Raw genomic sequence first — 26,150 nt, 5'->3', positions numbered from 1 at the left:
AATCCAAAACCTAAAATCTAGCAACACTATTTTAGTTGTGGCTTATGTAAACTCAAGGACTCAAATGTTGCCCTGTTGTCCAAGTGGGTGTGGAGATATAAAACTGAAAATGGAGTAGTATGAAAGGCTGTGATCGACTCCATTCATAATACAAGGAGGTGTTGGGAATCTTTACCAGTAATCAGTGGAATCACAGGGGTTTGGAAATCATTGGTGAATTGCCTAAATAAAGTGAAAGTCAATGGGGTAACGCTTAATAGTCGGTTCAAAGGGGTTTGTGAATCGGGGAGTATGATACGTTTTTGGGTGGACGCTTGGGCCAGTGATCAGCCTCTTAGGTTTATTTTCCCACTTCTGTTCAAGCTTGAAAAAGAAAAAAGTGTGTGGTTATGGAAAGGTTTGGCAGCGAATCAAAGGTCTTTGGTTCTGATTGCTTATGGTCTAGGATCCCTTCATCGAATGAGGAGTTGAGGGAGCTTGATAATTTGAACAGATTAATGGGCGGAATGGTTCTAAACCAACAGATAGACAAGTGGGAATGGACAGGAAGTAAGGAACATATATTCTCGGTTAAAAATGTCAAAGAGTTTCTTCAAAGTTGGAGAAGTGATGGCGACAGAACGGTCTTTAAGAAATCAAACTGGGTGGCAAGAAAATGTAACTTGTTCATGTGGAGAGTCTCGATGGACATAATTCCAACCTTAGCTGCCTTGAAAGCAAGAAGTTGTAATTTTGGAGGGACTGAGTGCATAATGTGTCATGCAGGGGAGGAGACGACTGAACACTTATTTTGTTCGTGTGAGGTGGCGTTGGAAATCTGGCAGAAAGTTAGTATCTGGTGTAGAGTGGCGCCTATCTTCTTGTTTTCAATGGCTGACATCTTCGTGATAAACAAGTTTATGGGGCTGGGGAGACAATCAAGAAGAGTTTTTAAAGGTATAGTATATGTTACATGCTGGTGCGTGTGGAAGGCAAGAAATGAGAAGAAATTTCAAAGTGTCGAGGTAAATGTTGAGAAGATTATCCACGAGATCAAGACTACAAGTTATTTGTGGTTTAGGAATAGATCGAGTTATAAGTCTATCGGCTGGATTGATTGGACTTCTTTCAATGTACTTATGTAATTGTATACTTGTATATGTTGGCCGCTGCACTTTTTTGTAAGTTGGCGATTTGTTTGAATAAAATTTTCCTTTCAAAAAAAAGAAAAAAGAAAGAAAGTAGGGGAGCCATATGTGCAGTCTGTGCTACTGTGCTTTTTGAACCAATTGGAATTATTGGCCTACAATAGTGGCGCCAAGTCTCGTGGTGTCTTTTGATAAATTAATTAATGGTATATTTGTCAAGTTAAATGAAAAATTACTGAACTTACTCTGTATATTTACTGGAATTTTTTTTATAAAAGAGACAAAAATAAAATAAATTCAGAACAGCTTTGCACGATAACTTTTACTATTAAATAAAATAAAGAAAAATGATAAATCTTTCAAAAAATTAGTCTAAAAATTTTCCTAAAACTATAAGAAAGTGATATGTGTTATTACTAATTTTATTTTCTAATTTTGCCCCTGATTTTGTCACATCTCTCCATCCAATAGTTAGAAGGATTTTAGGCTAATATTTTAGGAGGATTAATCATTTCCCATAAATTAAAGATCAATGATAACTAGTATAAACTGAGTCCCGCGTTGCGGAACCTCAATTTTCATTTTAAAATTGGTTGTGTTGTTTTAGAATACTTGTGTTAAACCTTCAACCGCCTAATTAAAAATCATTCTGTCATAGATAAATTTTTTTCAAAGATATATATATTTATTTATAGAGAAAACCACATTAGCTTTCCATCTGAGTGTTATGGAGTGTCCATTATTTTGATTACATTTTGTTACTTATGTTGTGTCACTATATATATGTTAGCTTAAAACTTTTACTATATGAAATATATAACGTATCTAAAAGTTTATACTATCGAATACATATATTTAATATGCATAAAGAAAAAAGTTAACGAAAGTTTTCAATATATTAGTTGAAACCACAAAGAAAAAATTATGCAAAAATCAAATAAGGGTACATAATGTTACTGGATATGACCATAAAAAAAATTGCAATACACCATTTGAAAACCCAAACGAAAAGAAAGTGTGAAAAAAAAATAGTAACATGTAATAGATTGCCAAAACGGGATGCGACGTGACAAAATACGCATAATGGTGGTACGGAATATAGACATAAAAAAGTTGCAATTTGAGAACCCAAAAGGAAAAAGAGTATGCAAAAAACCAATAAATAACCCATAATAAAAAAGATCAGACGGGATGCGATTCGACAAAATTTTACACGATGTTACATGAACGAATAGTAATTCTCCATCGCCATGTAGGCGAGCTACTATTCAACGTTTTCATCCCCTTTAATAGTATATATATTCTTTTAAAAAACCTATTATTATAATAATATAAATTTTCATCTTACACGATAGATCTGTATTATTAATTTAACTAATCATCAATTAAAAAAGAATTAGTCATCATATATCTATATCTATACTACTTTATAAAACAAAATATCTCATCCTTTTTAATTAATTAAGATTTTAAAATATCATATTATCTTTCTTCTTTATTCATTAATTTAAATATCTTAAATTATTTACCTATAATACCTATTAAATAAATTACAACATAAATCTTACAATCCTAAAAGAATCATATTAACCCCTCTTACATCAATTAACTTGCATTCACCACCACGCCACTACCACCGTCAACGTCACACATTGCCGCCAACACTGCCGCCGTCGCCAGACCTTCATTGCTACCACCATCACAGTCGCTTCACGCCGGCATCCGTCTAGTGTAAAAACATATTAACCCAAAAAATAATCAAACATTTTTTATGATTGATTAATAAGTCCTGAAGTAGCGTGGGCCGTACGCAATTACTTTACTTTTATAAGTACTACTGTATTATCATTACCATTTTTTCTCCGTCAATTCCAACAATGGACTCCCAATTTCAACCACCGTCACCGGAAAACAACTCAGTCGCCACAACTGACGACATAACAACCGATACAAAGAACCTCTATCTTAACGAAGACGATGATGATCAATGGCAACAACAACAACCTCTTTTATCCTTCACCGAAAACAACTCAGCCACATATATATCCTCACAAAACCCCTGTCTAGATTTCTTCTTCCACGTCGTCCCTGACACGTCACCACAAGACGTCATCAACCGTGTACAGTCAGCATGGGCTCACGATCCACTCACTACTCTGAAACTCATATGTAACCTCCGTGGTGTTCGCGGGTCAGGTAAGTCTGATAAACAATGTTTTTATATTGCTGCTTTATGGTTACATCACAATCACCCGAAAACCTTAGCGAATAATGTTGCGAATTTCGTCGAATTCGGATACTTTAAGGACTTGTTAGAGATTTTGTATAGGATTGTGAAAGGACATGATGTTAGAGAAAAACAGAAACATGATTGGTTAGCTAAGAAAATGGCGAAAGGGAGAGGTGTGGCGAGAAAGAGGTATTTTCTTTCGAAAAAGAAGAAGAGAGAAGAAACGAAGGAAGCAGGCGGTAGGGATACCGAGAGAGCGAAAAGGAGAGAAAGCGTGTCGAGGGAGGAAAGGGTCGAGGCGAATAAGGTGAGAATGGAAGAAGAGAAAGAAAGGGCGAAAGCGTTGAGGAGAGAAAAGGAAGTCAGGATGGTTGGAAAGGCGAATGATATGTATAACTCTGATATGAATTATAAGTATTTGCATGATAAGGTGTCTTTGTATTTTGCTATTTGTTTGAAATCGGATATTGATATGTTGAATAGTGGTGATAAGATGAAAATTAGTTTAGCGGCCAAGTGGTGTCCTAGTGTGGATTCTTCGTATGATAAGGCTTTATTGATGTGTGAATCGATCGGTAAGATCCTTTACCCCAGGAATGGTGATTTGGAGTTGGAAGGGCTTGATGAGGTTACTTATGTGATAAAGGTTAAGAATCGGTTGAGGAAAGAAGTACTTGTGCCTTTACATAGTGCTTTGATGTTGCCCGAAGTTTATATGAGTGCCAAGGAATGGAGTTTGGTTTGTTACGAGAGAGTTGCTTCTATTGCTATGAAGAAGTATACGGATATATTTTTGCATAGAGATAATAAGAGGTTTCGTGAGTATTTGGAGAATGTGAAGGCTGGTGACGCGAAGATTGCTGCAGGGGCATTGTTGCCTCATGATATTATTCGTTCTTTGAATCGTGGGAGTGGGGCAGGTATTGTGGCAGAGCTTCAATGGAAACGAATGGTGGATGATTTGTTGAACAAGGGAAAGTTGACAAATTGTATTGCAGTTTGTGATGTTTCTGGTAGTATGTCTGGGACACCCATGGAGGTGTCTGTGGCACTTGGGTTGCTAGTTTCAGAACTCAGTGCTGAGCCGTGGAAGGGTCATGTGATTACGTTTAGTCAGTCCCCGGAGTTGCATTTGATTGAAGGGCGTAATCTTAGATCAAAGACAGAGTTTATTCGAAACATGGATTGGGGATTTAACACGAATTTTCAAAGGGTTTTTGATAAGATGTTGGAGGTTGCTGTGAATGGGAAGCTGAGTGAAGATGATATGGTGAAAAGGGTGTTTGTTTTTAGTGATATGGAGTTTGATCAGGCTTCTAGTGATCCATGGGAGACTGATTATGAAGCGATACAGAGGAAGTTTAAGAGTTGTGGGTATGAGAAAGTGCCTGAAATTGTGTTTTGGAATCTTAGAGACTCGCCTTCTACTCCAGTGACTGCCAATCAGAAGGGAGTGGCTCTGCTTAGCGGTTTCTCAAAGAATTTGTTGACTCTGTTTCTTGAAGAAGGTGGGGTGATCAAACCTGAGGATATGCCAGTGACGACTAGTGATGGTGCTGATACAAAAACAGGCGACGAGGGTTTAAATCCAGAAAGTACCATGGAGGCTGCTATATCCGGAGAACTGTATCAGAAACTGGTTGTATGTGATTGATGTGTGCTGCACCACTGCACCAGTAATGCATTGTTGGACGGTCTACTGGAAGTTTATAGCGTTGGTCCTCTACATGTGTTAAGGTGAAAAGTGTTTAGGTTGCTAGCTTTTGAGTTGTAGAAATATGGCTGTGTTTTCATCTATAAAATGAACCCAAATGCTTGTTTTTATCGCTATGAGTATATATAGAGTCATGACTTCTTGAAAAGAGGACTCTCATAGCAACTTGTAGCTGGGACTTTTGAGTAATGAGAATAGTTTGTTTCACATTAAGATTTTCTTTCACTAACCTTGAAATGCTAAGATGTGCATTAAATAGGAACTTTGTACATATTGGTTTTGCTTTGTTCTTTTGGCTACTTAATTCCTCCATTTGGGTTTGATGATGCCGATACGAAGTGACAAAAGAGAGTAGAATTCTGAAGGTACTATGAAAGTTTCATCTCCCAAACTCAATGCTGCAAGTGTCTGAACTGTTTTATCTTTAATGGAAATTAAAGAAACTTAAATTAAAAGTTTATATCCTCGTATTGACTTTTTCTTCTTCTATATTTATTATAGATATCTCAATCCGAATCTTTTCTTAACATACACATTTGCACATCAGATCTTACTTAAAAATTACAATAGGAATGTCTGCAAAGAGAAATTTTGAAAGTAACAAGGTCTGAGGACTTCCTCAGAGGGAGGATAAAGATTCATTACGACTTACAAGGATAGTATCTTTATTCAAGATCGGGTTTCTAATCATAACAATGCTTCACATGCAAGCTGATCATGTTAGCCATGAGGAGTGCTATCTTGAGCCTAATGCTGGAGGGACCATAATCTGCGTTAAAACAATATATGATCAGAAGGTTATTAGATTTCATGTTGAACCCTCTGCTGCTGCCAATATCATAGCGTTGAAAGTAGACTCATTGGCTAGCTAATCAGTCTATTTCAGAGTTGTTGAGTTAAAACTAGACGAAATTCAGTGGCACGGTTTTCCAGAGTTAAAGTTTGAAGACGGCCAACGACCATTATAAAATATCAATCTGTTTACCCAATATATAACATCAATCTGTATCCAGTGAGGTTTATGATCCAACTACATAAATATATGAAATGTTTGAGGTATATATGTGAATATATAGTCTCTTAAGATGAACATTATATATTCTTGAATCTCATTGAAATGAGATGCTTTATATAAATTCAAAAACTCCCATATTGAATCTTGAATGACAGAAATTAGTGTTATATGTGATTAGAGTGTCGCATCACTACTGGTGCATCGATAGTTCATAGTTCATCCATATGGACAAACCTCAGAAATTCTATTGCCTAGTCAGCTCCCGTTCAGGTGAATACTTTTAATAGTTTCGAGTTGCAGAATATGGAGATGGTTGGTTCTATACAATCAAAATCCGCTTGTAAGTTTGGACAGTTTTCTTCAAGATCAAGATCACTAGTTAAGAATCACAACACAATCAAAGTTTAAATCTTTTGATGATAAATGTTTAAAAAAACGTTATTTTAATCTTGAAAAAGTTTCAAAATATGATGATGGTTTAGACATTAACCCTCTTGATTTATTTCAAGAACTATAAATAATAAAACATACTAATCATTTAGAATGTGGCACGCTTATCTACATTTTAAATTATATACAAATATTTAATACTTTTTTAAATGTATATTGCCTTAACCATTCTTTTCTGTGTTATATCACTGAAAGAAGTTGAAAAAAAATAAATGTAACACTCAATCCCGTCTTTTACAGATTTAGGTCTTAATACTTCGATGGTGTATGAAGGAAGTTGAGATGTAGACAACTTTACCTCTACCGAGATAGTGAGTATGCTTCCAAATCTATCTAACTGTTTAAAAAAAATCTCAGGTATTTGCATAAGTGAGGATTGAACTCTTAACCGGTGTTAACCACTTAATCCGAATGGAGTTATTTAAACTAAAACTCATAAAAATTTTATTTACAGTCACAATTTCACAATACTTAAAACGTTTTCACACATATAAAAATTAGACTATTTTTTTAACTCTGTTTAAGCCCAGATACAAAGGAAGAGTTTTTTTTGTCAAAGACTACTGTAAAAAACATCCAAAAATAGTTCCTCCCAAAGCAATCAAAAAGTTTATCGCCACACATGGAAATTGCATAGAAAATTAACTATACTTACTATATATATATACAAGTTCGTAAAGTTAATTAAATAAATTACTATAGTAAATTACCAGTAATTTTTTTTATAAGAAAACCTAATCACATTCGTGAAAGTACGTGCTCATCAAGCAATTAAAAACCTAATTAATTAAATTACGTGCGCATCAACCAGTTTAACTTATATATAAACAAACAATCAGGGCTTTGAATTTTCACACCATCAAGAAGCAATGGACTCTTCACTATGCTTCACCGAGAACAATTCAGCCACATATAATTCATCAAAAAACCCATGTATAGATTTCTTCTTTCACGTCGTCCCTGACACGCCGTCACTAGGTGTCATCAGCCGTGTTGAGTCGGCATGGGCTCATGATCCACTCACCACCCTCAAACTCATCTTTAATCTCCGTGGTGTTCGCGGGTCAGGTAAGACCGATAAGGAACGTTTTTATATTGCTGCCCTTTGGCTTCATTATAACCATCCGAAAACATTAGCCAATAATGTTGAAAGTATTGTCAATTTTGGGTACTTTAAGGACTTGCCAGAGATTTTGTATAGACTTGTTACGTTTCCTGAAGTACGACAATACGAAAAACAGGTTTGGCGGGCTAAGAAATTGTCTAAAGGGAAAGGTGAGGCGAGAAAGAGGTATTTTCTTTTAAAAAAGAGAGAAAAAGAGGGCTTAAAGAAGATACAAAAGAAGATAGAAAAGAAGAGAGCAAAGAGAGAAAAGAGGAGAGAAAGGAAGAACCCAGGTGGTAGTGAGAATGAGAGAATGAAAACTAGAAAAAGTGTGTTGAGAGAGGAAAGGGTCAAGGCGAATGTGGCAAGAATGGAGGAAGAGAAACAAAGGGCGAGAGCTCTGAGGAGAGAAAAGGAAACTGCCAAGGTTAGAAAGGCGAATGATATGTATAATTCTGACATGAATTATAGGTATTTGTATGATCAGGTGTCTTTGTTTTTTGCTGCTTGTTTGAAATCGGATATCGATATGTTGAATAGTGGCCAGAAGACGAAAATAAGTTTAGCGGCTAAGTGGTGCCCTAGTGTGGATTCGTCTTATGATAAGGCTTTATTGATGTGTGAATCCATCGGTAAGATACTTTACCCTAAGGATGGTGATATGGAAGGGCTTGATGAGGTTACTTATGTGACGAGGGTTAAGAATCAGTTGAGGAAACAAGTGCTCGTGCCATTACGTAGTGCTTTGATGCTGCCCGAAGTTTATATGAGTGCCAAGGAATGGAGTTCGATTTGCTACGAGAGAGTTGCTTCTCTTGCTATGAAAAACTATACGGATATATTTTTGCATAGAGATAATAAGAGGTTTCGGGAGTATTTGGAGAATGTGAAGTCTGGTAAAGTGAAGATTGCTGCAGGGGCGTTGTTGCCTCATGAGATTATTGCGTCTTTGAATCAGGGGAGTTCTGGGGCGGGTAACGTGGCTGAGCTTCAATGGAAACGAATGGTGAACGATTTGTTGGAGAAGGGGAAGTTGACAGATTGCATTGCGGTTTGTGATGTTTCTGGCAGTATGAATGGGACGCCCATGGAAGTGGCTGTGGCGCTTGCGTTGTTGGTTTCAGAACTCAGTGCAGAGCCATGGAAGGGTCATGTGATTACGTTTAGTCAGTACCCGCAGTTGCATTTGATTGAAGGGCGTGATCTTAAGTCAAAGATAGAGTTTATTCGAAAAATGGATTGGGGTGGTAACACGGATTTTCAAAGGGTTTTCGATAGGATGTTGGACGTGGCTTTGAATGGGAAGCTGGGTGAAGATGAGATGGTGAAAAGGGTGTTTGTTTTTAGTGATATGGAGTTTGATCAGGCTTCTGCCAATCCATGGGAGACTGATTATAAAGTGATACAGAGGAAGTTTAAGAATATTGGGTATGAGAAAGTTCCTGAAATTGTGTTTTGGAATCTTAGAGACTCGCGTTCTACTCCAGTGACTGCCGATCAGGAGGGGGTGGCTCTGCTTAGCGGGTTCTCAAAGAATTTATTGACTCTGTTTCTTGAAGAAGGCGGGGTGATCAAACCTGAAGATCTACCTGTGAAGACTAAATTAAGTCCAGAAAGTACCATGGAGGCTGCTATATCCGGAGATCTGTATCAGAAACTGGTTGTATGTGATTGATGTGTGTTGCACCAGCAATGCATCGATGGATAAAGGCTGCTGGAAGTTTATAACCCTAGTCCTACTCTACTTGTGTTCGGGTGAAAAGTGTGTCGCTAGCTTTTGAGTTCTAGAGATGTGGCTGTGTTTACATCAATAAAAACGAACCCAAACATTGCGGTATCTAATAAGTTCTACCTACTATTGGATTTGAACCAATGACTTCCGCAATGCTAATTTTTGTCTCTATGAGTACGTAGAGTGTCATGAATCTATGAAAGAGTACTCTCATTAGCAACTTGTAACCGTGAACGGATTGACTATTGAGTAATGAAAGTAGTCTGTTTCACAAGATTCTCTGTTTCACTTTCACATATAGATTTTCCTTTATTAAATAGCAAATTCATACATTTTTGATAAAAAAAAAAAGTGATCACAGAAGAGGGTAGAATCCATGATCCATCGGTTGTGCATGATCAGCATACTGCTGAAGTTTATGCTCCTGGACTCATGGTGCTGTGGTGGAAAAAAAGTGTAGATTTTGAGTTGTTGAAAGTTGTGTTTTCATCAACAGAATGACCTTGACCATGAATATTTTTATGTCAGATTTTGGTGAAAAGAGTAAACTCATAGCAACTTCTAATTGTAATTGTAATGTATATATTTTATGACTGCCAATGTTTGAGGTATGAGAATAATCTCTTAAAAGTTGAAGATTATTCTTGAATTTCCTTGAAGTGGCTTAAGATAGTTTGAATAATTCAAAAAACTCCAGTCCTGAATGGCAGAAAATAGTGTTATGTGATCACATTCATCTTCCTCCCCTATTTTGATTTTCTCATCCATTAAAATCCAATTTCATCCCAATAATAATTAAACCTAAGTTTTACAATCTCTCTGTTCCTATTTCATTACTACAAAAGGTACTCTCTTATCCATCTTTGATTACTATGTTATTTCTTCAATCTATTGTGTATCAAATTTCAAACAAAATTACAGTACATACAGATTGACTTGTATAATAATGAATTTAAACAGATTGAAAAGTAAGTCATTTTTGAAGTGGCAATTCAAGGCATGGCTGCTCTTTAGTTAGTTTGATCTGATTTTAACATCTTTTCCTAGTAATAATCTTTGGTAGTTTCGTGATTATCATGTTTCTTATTGTAAATATTTGTATCAAGTGCAATGAAAGTGTTTGATGGAATGCCTCAATGAAAAAAATAAAGAAAGAAACTACAGTATCTTACCAGTGACCATGTGAAAGGGGAGTTGATAATGTTTGAGGTTGATGTTGCAAACCCTAAATGGTGTGTTGAAAGTCTGGTATTCAACAAAAATGAATCATCCCTTATAAGATCCATAACAACAATTATAGTGAAGCTTACGGAGCTAAGCCTAATTAGCTATATCACTTATTTATATTCGATCCTTCAATTCCAATGAGTCTTTTAATCAATAAAAATGGATATGATTATGGCCTTTAACCATCTGTTCATATGTTAATGACGTTATTATGTATTCTTGATCTGAATTAATCAATAAAGTTGTGTCTATGATGGATACAACTACGGACGGCCTTTAACCATCTGTGAAAATTGGCTGTGTTTGGTTTATAAACCTGCTCTTTGGGCATATGGGCCTATCGGCTATCGGGCTTGTTTACGATTTTCACAAGTGTAGTACACTGAGTTGTATATCCTCTTTTTTATTTTTCTAACATCGTATAGGTTTATGTGTTTGAAGAGAAAACTACCTTGACATAGATATACATATATACATTATTCAGAGTAGTTTTACAAGTAAAAGTAAATTTGGTGTAATACTCATTTAGTTATTATAAAATAAAATTTTGTAACATCCTTACATTATTTTTAGTGAGAATGGATTCTGTCAAATTGTTTAACATGACTAGTCATGATCAAGATGTTTATAACTTGACCCCTCAAGTTAAAAACAACTTAAAGGATCTCGTTTCATCTTGAGTGCATATACATCATAGTCCATAGGTATACATTACTGACTTGTTTTTATTCATATTGATGATTAATAAAAATTATGATAACCCACCATATATTCACAAAATTGCCCGAAATCAGAATCGAATCTGTAATTAAATAATCGATTTATTACAACGAAGCCACCATCTATCGGCCGTAAAGTTCTTTCGAATACGACTGAGGCTTTTTACTCTTTTTACTCTTTCAGTCATATTTGCAACACTTTAATAGTTAGCCTTTACTTCTAAAGATTTTTCCAAGGATAACACTAAAATAGTCTCTAGGGCAGTCATTAACCTACACAAAAATTTATACTTTGTGTATTAAAGAACACTCTCTAAATTTTATGGAAATAATACAATCGAAAACTTTATTTTCTATTAAAGGTCGGGCTTCTAAACATTTGTCGTTCCAAGTCAGAAAGTTACTATACGATTGTATTGATATAGATTAAGAAAAATGAAAGTGGTGAGATTACGTGAATGGTGAAAACCGCTATCCTGTTGGTGCATGTCGTCATTACAAAATCTCCCCTAACATTCAAAACTTTTGACCATTTAGATTAGTGATTTATTCTTTATACAAAACTCGAAGGTGTAAATTAGTGATTGAAAATAAAAAACAAACTAGAAATTAATGAGATTTTTCTATAATTATTAATATTAATATTAATATAACTAATAATTAAAGGTTTTTGTTGGCAATATTTTAAATTTGTAATTAGAACAACAAAAGTCAAAATTGAAAGTAATTGTCAACTTAAAGAAATCAAAAAATTTGATTGATCCATAAGTTATTTAAACAAGTGTCTTTAAAATATATAAAGATTTTAACAAAGATGGAGTATTCTAGTTTTTCTGACAAAAGATAATAGTTTCCTTATGTTCACTTCGTTCATTAAAAGTTACGTAACTCTAGATTTATTTTGATATTAAATTGAATATAATTCATTTAAAAATAATTATATTAAAAATTACCAAATTGATCAATTAAAAGATCTTCAAATCAAACTATGTATTGTGCACTATTATTAAAACGAATTAAATTATAAATTTTTTTTTTTTTAAAAATGGCAAATATTTATGCACATTTTAGTACCAAGAAGTACAAGGTGATACATATAACACCCCTCAAATTTTGTTTTGATGTAGTTTAGGCTAGGGATGTGCACGAGTTGAAAACCGGCCTGACCCGGCCCGAACCGGGTAAACCCGTGACACGAAAATGCATGGAAAATGAAACCGAGACCCGGCCCGTTGACTCCCCGGGCGGGTCGGTTCGGGCTCGGGTTCTACCGGGTCGGGTTCGGTTTTTATGGTTTGACCCGAAAAGTTGCCGATGATCTTCTAATCGTTGAATATCTGCTGCGATTTATCTGCCCAGACAAACAAGACTCCAAGTTTTTATGCAAAAGATCGTGGTTTGCATCTTCTCTTCATGTTCTTCGTCTTTTTCCTTCTCCAATTTTTAAACCCTTATGACCAACAGATGAATGTGTTGGTTGTGTTGCTTTTTGAGTAGTGGAAAAGGTTTTTGAAAAGTGGGAAAACTTGTGAGAAAATGACAAAAACTTTGAGATATAAAGATAGAGAAATAAGAATCATGTGATCTAGTACTATGTGACATCTCAAACACCTTTCATACAACCCCACTTCAAGGCTTAACAATTATCTTTATTATTTTTATTTTTTTAACATGGAAAATAAACCTTTTTTATGTTATATCTATTCATTGGTCATCAATTCATCATATTCCCTATAATGTCTTATCTCCTTCCTTCTATATTTCCTCTCTATATTTATCTTCTCTATATATATTTTTCAGATATAGATATCGAAGATTTGCTCACCATCAAACGAAAATTTATGTGCTAAAATACTATATTTGGGTTCCTATCATCTCCATCCTTCGTACTTCTTTCTTTACCAGTATACATCATTCACATATATATGTGTTTGATTATGTCTGCAGTCAGCACGTTTTTGAACTCCAAACTCAAAAGCCCACACTTAGTCCAATTATCTAACACTTAAGGTTTTTCACGGGTTTTACTGGGTCAACCCGCCAAACCTCGGTTTTGACCCGGCCCGAACCGAGAACCGAGAATCACGAATTTTATGAACCGAGAACCGGCCCGTCTGGGTCACGGGAGGGTCGGGCAGGTCCGGGTCATGGTCGGGTCACGGGTTTCGGTCTAAATGTTCATCCCTAGTTTAGGCCTTGCATCTTTACGGTAGTCGATAGATATATGGAATTGCATTGAAAATTACCTTTACCATGACGATACTTGCTATGTATAAGTACATTAATTATTATTTTAAGCATAAATTAAATCAACTACTATTTACTAAGGAATTTTAAGTGTCGGGGGCTAAAAAAAGTTTAGTTGCAAAGTTGTTCATTCTCCAGTGCGAGTTGGTCGAAAATATGCCCTATGTCAAAAATTTTAATTATACAATAAAAATATTTGTAAAGGTTTAATAAAGAAATAATGTCTGGTTGACTCTTTCACTTCTTTTGATATATGATAAGTGACTCTTTCGCTTCTTTTGATATATGATAAGTGACGATTATAAAGAGAAAAAATTATAATTACATATTTTAAGATGCTTACAAGCTACAAGCCTACAACACTCCGAAAACTAAAACGTGAATTACACTATTTTCTCTATGTTCATAAAATCCATTCAACTATATACAATGAAATTGTTATACTAGACTATTTTAGTAACATACCATACATATACATATTCTACACTATAATAACATATTATACATATTTTACATATTTTATATATTGTACTAATAACATATTATACATATATTACGCAGTATACGAACTAGACATATAAGTCGTAACGGCATTAAGGAAGACATGGATAATTTGTTTACTAGACTTTTATATCCATGTATTCCTTAATGCCGTTACGACTTATATGTCTAGTTCGTATATTGCGTGTATCTCTACTACCTAATAAAAGAAATCAAACCCCCCACAATAGATGTTTTCTGCCTTTAAAATTACTTAGTTACCCTTGGACTTACCTTTTTTAATTTTTTCTTTTAATATTTAATATTAATACAAAAAACTGATTTTGACAAATAATGTGGTCACTAATGTTTCTTTAGTATTTACGGTTTAAGATTAATGTTGGTAGATCAATTATTTTTATTAAAGTTACAGTTTTTCAATTTTAATAAGGGTTATTTACTGAAATGGTACCTGGACTATCCACCATATTACTGGTTTCATACCTATAACTTTAAAATTACTCTCATCATACCCCAACTTATCAATTTTTCACTCGGACGATACCTGACTTGACGGGCGTCAGTTTGGTCGTTAAGTTGGGGTATGACTACCGTAAATTTTAAAGTTTTAGGTATGAAACCAGTAATATGATGGATAGTCCAGATATCATTTATGTAATTATTATTATTATTATTATTATTATTATTATTATTATTATTATTATTATTATGGTGGTTGTTCTTTTTGTTTTTTTTAATTACACAAAATACATTGCTATTTTTTTTTAAATATTTATATTATTTTATAAAAAAATACTTTATTTTTATAAAAAAATTATTGTAAATATTTAATTTTTTATTAAAAACTATTAATATTTCAAAAACTATTATTTATAAAATTTATTTTTTAATAAAATAATATTTTCTTTTATAAAAGATCATTTTTAGTACAAAGTTTTTATTTTTATAAAAAATATTTTTCAATCTTCTTTTTTTATTTACAATATTTTTTATAAAATAAAGTATTCTTTAATACAATAATACTTTTAGTACAATATTTTTTATAAAATAAAGTTTTCTTTATTTTCAATAATATTTTTTATTTACAACATTTTTAGTACAAATTTATTTTTTAATAAATATTTACAATATTTTTTATAAAAATAAAGTATTCTTTTATAAAATAAAAGTAAATATTTATAAAAAATATCAATGTACTTTTTAAAATTATTTATTCCTAAATAATACTTTGTGTAATTAAAACAACAATAACAACAACAACAACCATAATAATAATAATAGTAAAAACATCACTACCATTAGAAATTAATAGGATTTACAAGAAATTATAGTAATAATATAATAATAATAATGGTTAATTACATAAATGACACATGGACTATCCACTATATTACTGGTTTCATACCTAAAACTTTAAAATTTACCGTAGTTATACCCCAACTTAACGGCCAAACTGACGCCCGTCAGGTCAGGTATCGTCCGTGTGGAGAATTGATAAGTTGGGGTATGATGAGAGTAATTTTAAAGTTATAGGTATGAAATCAGTAATATGGTGGATAGTCCAGGTACCATTTCAGTAAATAACCATTTTAATAATTAAGATGTCCTTTATCTATTTGATTTTATTTGGTAAGATTAATGGTTAAGGAAAAGTTTTATTTATAAATAATCTGGGCATAAAATATTCTAGAACGCCTTCCCTATCACCGCCGCCGCATTGCGCGGGTACCATGCTCGTATATATAGATACATAGATATATATATATATTTTGAGTAAAAATTAAATTAAATTAATTTACTTTACTAAATTACGAGTAACTCTTTTTTATTAGAAAACCTAATTAAATATATTCGTGAAATTACTTGGGCACCAAGCAATTAAGTTGTATATAAACAAACCTACCTACCTACACGGCTTCGATATTCAGTTCACATAAACCCTCACGAAAAGAAATTAACAATGTCCTCCAACTTCGAAAACCAAACACGATCACCAGAATACACCACCACCGACGACGAAGATGACTACACATCACGGTCATCATCACGATACGCCACCTGCACCGACGACGATGACGACACATCACGGCGGTCGTCGTCATCAGAAGACACCAGCATGGACGACTATGACGACGACACATCAGATAGCAACTTATGCTTGACCGAAAACAAGTCAGCCACATATAAGTCCTCAAAAAACCCCTGTCTTGATTTCTTTTTTCACGTCGTCCCTACTACGCCGTCGGTGTTCGCGGTGACCCACTCACCACGCTGAAACTCATCTGTAATCTCCGCGGTGTTCGCGGATCTGGTAAGTCCGATAAGGAACGGTTTTATGTTGCTGCCCTTTGGCTTCATAAAAACCATCCAAAAACGTTGGCTGATAATCTTGCGACTATTGTCGAATTCGGATACTTTAAGGACTTGCCAGAGATTTTTTATAGACTTGTTACTTGTCCTGAAGTACGAGAGAACGAAAAACGTTTGTCCTGAAGTACGAGAGAACGAAAAACGCGCTTGGCGGGCTAAGAAAACGGCGAAAGGGAAAGGTGAGGCGAGAAAGAGGTATTTTCTTGAAAAAAAGAATGAGAGGAAGAGGGAAATAAAGAAAGAACGGAAGCGAGAAAAGAATAGGAGAAAACGTGTGTCGCAAGACGAAAGGGTCAAGGCGAATTCGGTAAGGATGGAGGAAGAGAAACAAAAGGCGAGAGCGCTGAGGAGAGAAAAGGAATCTGCCAAGGTTAGAAAGGCGAACGATATGTATGCTTCTGTTATGAATTACAAGTATTTGTATGATAAGGTGTGTTTGTATTTTGCTGTTTGTTTGAAATCGGATATCGATATATTGAATAGTGGAGATAGTAAAAAAATTAGTTTAGCGGCCAAGTGGTGTCCTAGTGTGGATTCGTCGTATGATAAGGCTTTGTTGATGTGTGAATCGATCGGTAAGATACTTTATCCAAAGGATGGTGATATGGAGGGGCTTGATGAGGTTACTTATGTGATGAGGGTTAAGAATCGGTTGAGGAAACAAGTGCTCGTGCCATTACGTCGTGCTTTGATGTTGCCTGAAGTTTATATGAGTGCCAAGGAATGGAGTTTGATTTGTTACGAGAGAGTTGCTTCTCTTGCTATGAAAAACTATACGGATATCTTTATGCATAGAGATAATAAGAGGTTTCGTGAGTATTTGGAGAATGTGAAGTCTGGTAAAGCGAAGATTGCTGCAGGGGCGTTGTTGCCTCATGAGATTATTGCTTCTTTGCGTCGTGGGAGTTCTGGGGCAGGTAACGTGGCTGAGCTTCAATGGAAACGAATGGTGGATGATTTGTTGGAGAAGGGGAAGTTGACAAATTGTATTGCGGTTTGTGATGTTTCTGGTAGTATGCATGGGGAGCCCATGGAGGTGGCTGTGGCGCTCGGGTTGTTGGTTTCAGAACTCAGTGCAGAGCTGTGGAAGGGTCATGTGATTACGTTTAGTGAGTCCCCGCAGTTGCATTTGATTAATGGGCGTGATCTTAAATCAAAGGCAGAGTTTATTGAAAACATGGATTGGGGTTTTACAACACAAATTTTCAAAAGGTTTTCGATAGGATGTTGGACGTGGCTGTAAAGGGGAAACTGAGTGAAGATGAGATGGTGAAAAGGGTGTTTGTTTTTAGTGATATGGAGTTTGATGAGGCTTCTAATAAGCATTGGGAGACTGATTACGAAGCGATACAGAGGAAGTTTAAGAGTCATGGGTATGAGAAAGTTCCTGAAATTGTGTTTTGGAATCTCAGAGACTCGCGTTCTACTCCAGTGACTGCCAATCAGGAGGGAGTGGCTCTGCTTAGCGGGTTCTCAAAGAATTTGTTGACTCTGTTTCTTGAAGAAGGCGGGGTGATCAATCCTGAGGATATACCTGTGAAGACTGAATTAAGTCCAGAAAGTATCATGGAGGCTGCTATATCCGGAGATCTGTACCAGAAATTGGTTGTATGTGATTGATGGACAGCCTGCTGGACATTGGTTCTCTACAATCTACATGTGTTCCGGGTGAAAAGTGTGTAGCTAGCTTTTGAGTTAGTAGAAATATGGCTGTGTTTTTATCAATAAATATGCTTGTTTTTGTCATGAGTATATGAAAAGAGTACTCTCATTAGCAACTTGTAACCGTGAACGTTTGAAGTAATGAAATTAGTCTGTTTCAAAATTAAGATTTTCCTTCACTGCCCTTGAAATGCTTTGTTTGTTTTGTTTTCTTCTTTTGGCTACTATACCTCTGTTTGGTTTGGTTTGGATTTAGTGGATATTGATAAACAGTGATCATAGAAGAGAGTAAAATCCATGGGTGGTGCGTAGATAGAATGACCTTGATCATGAATACATGTTTATCTCTTTTGGGGCAGGATGTCAGGAGTTGGTGAAAACAGTAAACTCATAGCAACTTAGTTGTAATGTTATACTGTATATTCTATGACTGTCAATATGAGGTCTCTTAAAGATGTAGATTATTCTTGAATCTCCTTGAAATGGCTTAAGATAGTTTGAATAATACTAATACCACCAACCTTAACAATTATCTTGTGTGCAACATAGGCAAGTTAGTGCTTAATCATCCTACAGATTTGTTTTGTGATGCCAGGATATGTCTGACATATCCTTTTCAACTCACCAAAATATTATATAGTCCCTCTGTCAGGTAAAAGCTTCAATACGAAAATCTGCTCCAACAAGTTATAGTGGAGGTGGCAACTTTTGACCAATCTAATTGTGGATGGGTTGAACTGGGTTATGGTGGTGCATGTTAATACATAACTCAGCTCATTGAATTGTTAATCTATATTACAAATTATCTAATTTCTGTAACTATATTCAACATGGTAAGTATTGTATATAAGTAGAACCGCTGGTCTCGCATATCCTTACTCATGCTGAAAAATTAGTCATTTCAATAAACATGTCTTAAACTATTATTCAACCCACCCATGTTGCCACATTAAAAGAGAGCACATAAAATCATATGGCTCAAAATTTGGTAACATAAAATAAAATGAGCCATTGTTGTCCGGCAGAATCACAATAAGTAAATCCAGCTCCATTTATGGAGCGTTGAGTTCAGGTCATGGCACAACAGATTAAAGCTTTCAGGACGACTACTAAGCGGAGTAAGCACATGATAAAGATTAAATGCCTGTGAAATCAAACATAGTTAAACTGAAAAAAAAATAGCTCAACATGAACATCTAGTGCAAATATCATGAGGTTAATATAAGTCTTGTTGTGAATACCATGCCAATAGTGCTGTCATGCTGTCCATCTGTGCAAGATCAGAACATAAAGCTTGGGCACTGCCGTCTTGAACATTCCCTGTGATTTTTTATGCCTACTCAGCTTGCGAAATTTCCACCATTGACCATTTTCTGTCACAAATTTCAAATGCAAATGTCATGAGAGATGATCAAATATCGAAAAGTATGAATTGTTAAGCTTAAAAGCTGAGATGGTAGGGGCGTCGGGCACCTACTTGATTCATCATGTTCCATTTAGCCCATCTGGCTTTAGACCTGTAGCAGCCCTTTCAGCAACACAAGATACAACACGCCCGCTACAACCGATAAATGTGCCTTACCACCAAATGTTCTGATGCATTACAGTAGTATCTTCATTTTAATTTTGATTTCAAAGTGGCCCAAACCCAAACTCTTGAGTCTAATTAACATAATATGAAGATTACTTTTTGAACACTAACAAGCAAAAAGAGCATACTGGAGGGAGAAAACACGCAAATTCTTAACATAATATGGTGATATGTTTGTGGAAGAACAGCATTTTAAGGTTAATGGTAACTAGAAAGCGGCGCCCAGCCCAGTTATATCAAAAGGTGTCCGATCTTAATCAACCTTCGAGCTATCAGTTTTGTTGTGTAAGAATGTGAAGAAAGTTTCTCAATTTTCTCCTATCAATTGTGCTCTGACTTGCTTTCGCATTTTGCATTTCAATTTTAAAAACATAAGATTGTGTAGGATGGAAATAAAGGATCCGCTATTAATAAAATATAAAGGTCTGTCATAAAGAACTGTCATCCAACATGATTTATCATGTTGAGTTCAACTTGAAAGAAATGTTGTGTGGCTTAGTTATTTTTCTTTTGGTATATTGTATTGTTTGATGATATCATATATATGGAACTTTATCTTTCAAGATGAAAGGATGTGTTATAAAATTATCATTTGGTTATTTCATTTCAAAATTTTAAGTCATTAAGTTCTCCAATATCAGACCTGGGCAATTCAACTTGTTCTTTTGTGATAACTTTTGTGTTGTGGACTTGTTATTGTGATGAATCGTTAACAGCACAGCTTTGATGATTTCACATTACCTATTCTCGCTTAGAAGTCTCACACACTCACCGGTGGTCTCATTGTCTATTACTACTCGTAGTACTTTAGCTGTATTAGTTCTCAAACCAAATTTTTGGCTTTTAAGGTGGGTTTTGGGTTAGAAGGTTTCAAGTTAATTAGGTGTTTGAACTTAGAAACAAACTTCAATTCGTATATACTTCATCGTTTCAAGTTCACAATAATATATATATGATTATTCGCATATAATAACTTTTGAAACCACATAATCACGTACACAAAATTCACTTCCAATATCCAAACAACCAAAAGCATCATACAAATATATATATGATTATACGATAACACTACTAATACTACCAATATTATACGAGTACATACTTGCTTGTTGATGATGATTTAAAAGTAGGCAAAGACATAGTCTAGAATGAGAGTGGTATTAGCGGTGGTCCGTACATAAATCCTCAACCCTCTTCTCAACCAAGCGTATCCATTCACACTGTTCATTTCCACTTCCATCTCCGTTTCCATCGGTGTGTTCACCGTCACGCTGCTTATCGTACGACAGCTTTCCACCTCAAATACAATCTTTGTATCCATTTCTTTGTCGTATATCGTTTTAACCGATATCTTTTTCCCTCCTCCGCCTCCTAAATTTAAACTAAGAATGGATTCATTTTGAAAAGTCGGTGATGAACCAACCTCAAAAAAATCATCGTCGTTGTCATAATCGTCGGGTTCAATATGTTGCTCGTTGACGAAAACCGTCGTGCCATGACGGACTTCGATCTTCACATGCTTGATTGGACTTGTACCGCTTTCTACTTGGGCTATGTTCTTGTTTTTTGTCTGGGACTTTATGGAAACCTGCATTATATTACCCGTATTATTATTGTTTTCCATTGTCTTTGTGTGTTTGGTGAAAGAAAATTTTATGAGAAAAAGGATTTTATAGGCCTTCAATTTGTTACTACTGTATTTGGTCACACAATGCAACTGTTTGTGTTCCAAAACCGTATATTTCTTTTTTTTTTATCAATATATTCTGTAATTGACATGATTATTTTTTTACCCATTTTACACCGTTTGCACTTAAAGCCCCGAGTTTCAACGTCTAGTTTGTGTTTACTTGTTGGGGATCACTAGCGTCTTGTTAGTCGACATATTTTATTTTATATAATATCTGCCGTTTCAAAAATAATAATAATATAACTTATTAAAATTTTAATGAACTAATGGTAGAAATAAAGTATGAAATTAAAAATAAAAAAAAAATCATTAATGGATTACATATCATATAATTAAGTTGCTTGGAAAATTATTAAGTGTATTGTTCAAATGATTATGTCAGAATTTATTCACACATAAAATTTTTGCATCCGTTTCTAACTTTATAAAGTGGCATTCGAAAATACGTATTCATTGTTTGAAGTTAGTATAATAGAAAGCACGTCGATATGATTAATACTCAAATTAAAGCTTTTTATAAAAATATCTACTGACTTGTATCCCAATTTTTAGTTGTCATATACGAGTATATTTTTTAAACCAATTATCAGTTAATCCAAAGTGAAAGATAATTCGATTGTAACTGAAACTTTTAGTTGAGATTTTAATTAACCAATTATCACAATCTGCCATCGATCTCTAACGCCACCCTATTTGTCCCCTTCATGCCCCTACATATGGCCTACAAGTCTAATTCTTGTGGAGTAAGATTCAACATATATGAATTCTCAATTTACTTTTTTATTTCTTTTAGACATATTAAGAAGCTTGCATGTGGCCAAATGTGACAGTATGACGTCAATCACATTTCACATATTAAGACTGATTATTATAATTAAAATATATTTTGTTTATACGTTAAAAAATTAAATGAAAAACAATTAATCCTTTTAAAAATTAGCTTAAAAATCATCTTAAAAGTTTTAAAACATAACAAGTGTTATCCATTAATTCTTTTTCTTAATCTCACCCTACATATCCAAATCTAATAGTTAATAAGATTTTTAAGCTATTGTTTTATCACTTAATGTGGATTAATCATTTCTCATATTAAATATGGCGTCCCGACCATTATTTTGGTAAACCGACTAGATTATTAATGACAGGGGGGCCGCTTTTTACTCTATCATATATATCATTATAGACATGGGGGCCCACACTTTTTGGTATCCCAACCAAAAAGTGTGATTGGGATACTAGAGGTATAAATATACCGTTATATATTGTAATGACTCAGATCAAATCTTCTATTTTAGAAGATAAAAAAACTACATTCATATATAAAAGAATTATCAAAATATCTTGTCCTAACTTCATAAAAGTTTGGAATGTATTACACCGAGCTAAGCTTAACCAATCGATTCTTAAAGGATTTTATTTTCTTCATAAAAATAGGCATAACACATCAAATAGCTACGCTATTTGGAAGCATCAGTCATCATCACCGTCACCCTTTATTTTTTATTTTTCTTTAACCTATATTCATTTATGATATATTTTACTCGTAGCACTTTAAAAGTTTTGCAAAAGTAGTGTTCATTCTTTGAACAATCACAAGTCTCTAATCATTACTTTTAAAATTATAAAGTCCAATTTTGTAAATATAGTCCAATTTTGTAAATATATTTATTTGTATTACATAACATTTGATATAAAGTATATAAATAAATTGAGTTTTAAATTTACATTTCATTAGATATAATTTTCATCACAAACTATATAATACTAAATAAAGAAAAATATCTAAAGTCAATCAAATAAAAACATTTAAAATGAGACAATAAAAAGTAATATTTATTATCTAATACTATTTTATAAAACATTTTGTCCTTTTTCAAATCTCAATTAAGTAATTGAAATACCTAAATTATTTTTTTTCTTTATTTATTAATTTAAACATCACTATCTAATATACCTATAATACCCTTAAATATCAACTATTCATTTTTCTCTTTCCTCAAATCTCAACAACTGATCTTTGTATTCTTTTTGTTAATATATAGAATCATCTGGGGTAAAACAACCCTTTACCCAAAAAAATCTCAACAATTCATTTTTTTCTCATTCCTCCATAAAACATTTTATTCCTCTAATTCATTCAAAATTTTTTATCTCAAAAAACGTATATCGATAAATTATAAAAATTATATGGGTGTTCTTAAAATTCCATGCTCTTTCATTAGATATGTCACTCGATATACTTTCGACGAATTTTTAAATCTGAGTGTTGGGCCCGTAAGATTAAGGCATTTAGCTATCATACTCTATGACTTGACCTATCACTTCCACCATCGCACCACCGCAACTCGCGGACACTATCTCTCGTATCCTTTAATTAGCTTTACAATACTAGTAATAATATTGATTTTATAAATAAAATGAGATACAAATTGAAACAAATCATAACTCAATAAAAAAATGATATCAATATAATCTCCCGTACCAAACAAAATAAGTGATATTCATACCATAATTTTTTATTAATCTACCTCAAACATGTTTTACCGACTTGTATAATATACTTTAATAATTATACTGTATGGTAAATAATGTATAAACTTTTATGGTACGAATATCAGTTATCAAACAAAATAGCCTATGTACCAGAGCCTTTGAATAGTGATTGATGGGGTAACTTCATTTCATCAAATATATATATAACCCATACCCATATATTTTGGTGCAAAATTTGTTCATTTTTTCAAAACATAAAAAATGCAGATCTCTTTTAAAACATTGACAAGCAAACACACAGTAGCGGAGGTCGAAAGCTCTGAAAACTTCAACAAATCAAGGATAAAGATTCATTGCAACAATGATACACTTACAAGTGAGCATCACTTTAAGCTTGACGAAAGAAGGGCAACGAACTACAGTATCCAGACTAACTCCACTTATGATCTTGCAAATGGAGGTACCCAGGTCTACATTCAAGCTGTTTATGGTAAATCTATTGAGTTTGGTGTTGAAAGCTCTCGCGATATCCTCAATTTCAAGATTAATTCAAAGGCTGAAGATTCTACCTTGGAGCTGTTAATTTGGTTGTGTGATGATAAGAAGCTAGATGATGTCATAAAAGTTTGATGGTACTTTTGAAATGTTACTATGTTAGACCAACCTTTTACCTTTTGCTGTAATTTTTTTGTGTGCATATTTGGTCTTCGGTTAAAAATGACGCTTGGTTCCATGAAATGTTTGTTTTTTTGGACTTGGAACTTGGATGGACTTGCTTAGAATCCAACTTAACAAATGGTTCTATTTTGTATGTCAATCAACTGTTTACACCTAGTGTTTTATATAAATTATTATCAAGTTGTGTTGAAGATTAATGTTGTTTCTCTTGATTTATCTATGTCCATATCTAATACTTTTTCATCTATGTTTTCAGAATTAGAAGGAAAAAATAAAAATAAAAAAGGCAAGAAACACTTTCACACTTTGATTTCCCAATTTCATCCATAAGAACATTAAAGAAACAACTATGAGTACCAAAATTCCATAGATTTTTACATCCAATCCATAGATATTGTTGAAATAACACCTGACATCACTCAATACAAAACCCAAAACATGAAAATATTTCACTTTAATCCTGATTCAACCTTTTGCTTCACATGTGTTGTTTATAAACCCTAAATCTTGGTTAATCAAAATAACAAATACTAAAGGACTAATAATAATAATAATAAGTTGATTAAAAGCCAAAAATATAATCAAGGATAAGAGTGTTCTTCCCAGAAAGAGTCCGTACATAAATCCTCAAACCTCTTCTCAGCCAAACAAGACTATCTCCATTCACGGTATTCATTTCCCCTTCAATCTCCGTTTCCATGGGTGTATTGACCGTCACACTGCTTACCGTACGACAGCTGTCAACCTCAAATACAATCTTTTTGTCCGTTTCTTTGTTGTATATCGTTTTAACCGAAATCTGTTTCCCACTGGTTGTGAAATTGATGACAGATTCCTTTTGGGCAACGGCATCGGTTTCAGGCTCGAAACATTGTTCGTTGATGAAAATGCCGGTCCCGTGACGGATTTCGATCTTTACATTGCTGATTGGGGTTGTACGGCTTCTTACTTTAGCTATGTTTTTGTTTTTTGTTATGGTTTTCAAGGATACCTGCATTTTTGATCTTTTTTTGTGAGTGGGGTTTTTTTTGTTGTTTTTATTGCTTAGCTCAATATATGTGTACTCAACAAGTATGAAAATTGAATGAAAAAAATCAATCAATGGATTTCATTCTTGTTGTTGGTAGTTGGTACATGAATTTGATTCTTTCTCTTTATATGTCATCAGTCAGTCGGTCACTATGTTTATACCCATTTAGGCTATCAGTAAAGTATACTTTCACTCGGAATTTTATTTTACTTTTTTACTTCAAAATATCGTATATTATTTTGCTTGTATCAATTTTTTATGAATTAAAACCCAAAGGAACAAGGATCTTGTTTGTCATATTCCCAAATCGTTTCAATGATATATCGTATCTCTTAGGTTCTCAATTCGTTTCATGATTGTTCAAACCTATAAAGATTTAAGTATATTAACCGCTAGACCAATTATAATGATCTTATAATATTTACTTGTCTAGCATTTTTTAATTTACGTAAAAATTACCCGTATTAGAAAGAAAGAGAAGAATATAATGAGAAATATAATCATAAGGTTAAAATTTAATACAGATTTTCATTTTTAACGTTTCTTATTAATAATCAGTAACCACAAGG

General features: G+C 33.8%; 2 protein-coding genes and 1 pseudogene across 2 annotated transcripts; all 3 read left to right on the top strand.

Annotated features, from left to right (window-relative positions):
- The first annotated feature begins 2,955 nt into the window (after positions 1–2,955).
- On the top strand, positions 2,956–5,284 carry LOC122600841. Its single transcript, XM_043773616.1, has one exon. It carries the CDS (start codon positions 3,005–3,007, stop codon positions 5,009–5,011), a length of 2,007 nt encoding a protein of 668 aa, XP_043629551.1. The 5' UTR covers positions 2,956–3,004; the 3' UTR covers positions 5,012–5,284.
- Positions 5,285–7,405: 2,121 nt separating this feature from the next.
- On the top strand, positions 7,406–9,316 carry LOC122601875. The gene is made up of 2 exons (XM_043774609.1): positions 7,406–7,827; positions 7,966–9,316. Exons 1-2 carry the CDS (start codon positions 7,406–7,408, stop codon positions 9,314–9,316), a joined length of 1,773 nt encoding a protein of 590 aa, XP_043630544.1.
- A 7,086-nt stretch (positions 9,317–16,402) lies between these two features.
- Positions 16,403–18,221, top strand: LOC122601874 (annotated as a pseudogene).
- The last annotated feature ends 7,929 nt before the right edge of the window (positions 18,222–26,150 follow it).

Source organism: Erigeron canadensis, chromosome 5, assembly GCF_010389155.1.
Source record: "Erigeron canadensis isolate Cc75 chromosome 5, C_canadensis_v1, whole genome shotgun sequence".
Classification (NCBI taxonomy): Eukaryota; Viridiplantae; Streptophyta; class Magnoliopsida; order Asterales; family Asteraceae; genus Erigeron; species Erigeron canadensis.
The sequence above is the reverse complement of the archived record's forward strand: the minus strand, read 5'-3'. Positions and strand labels throughout refer to the sequence as shown.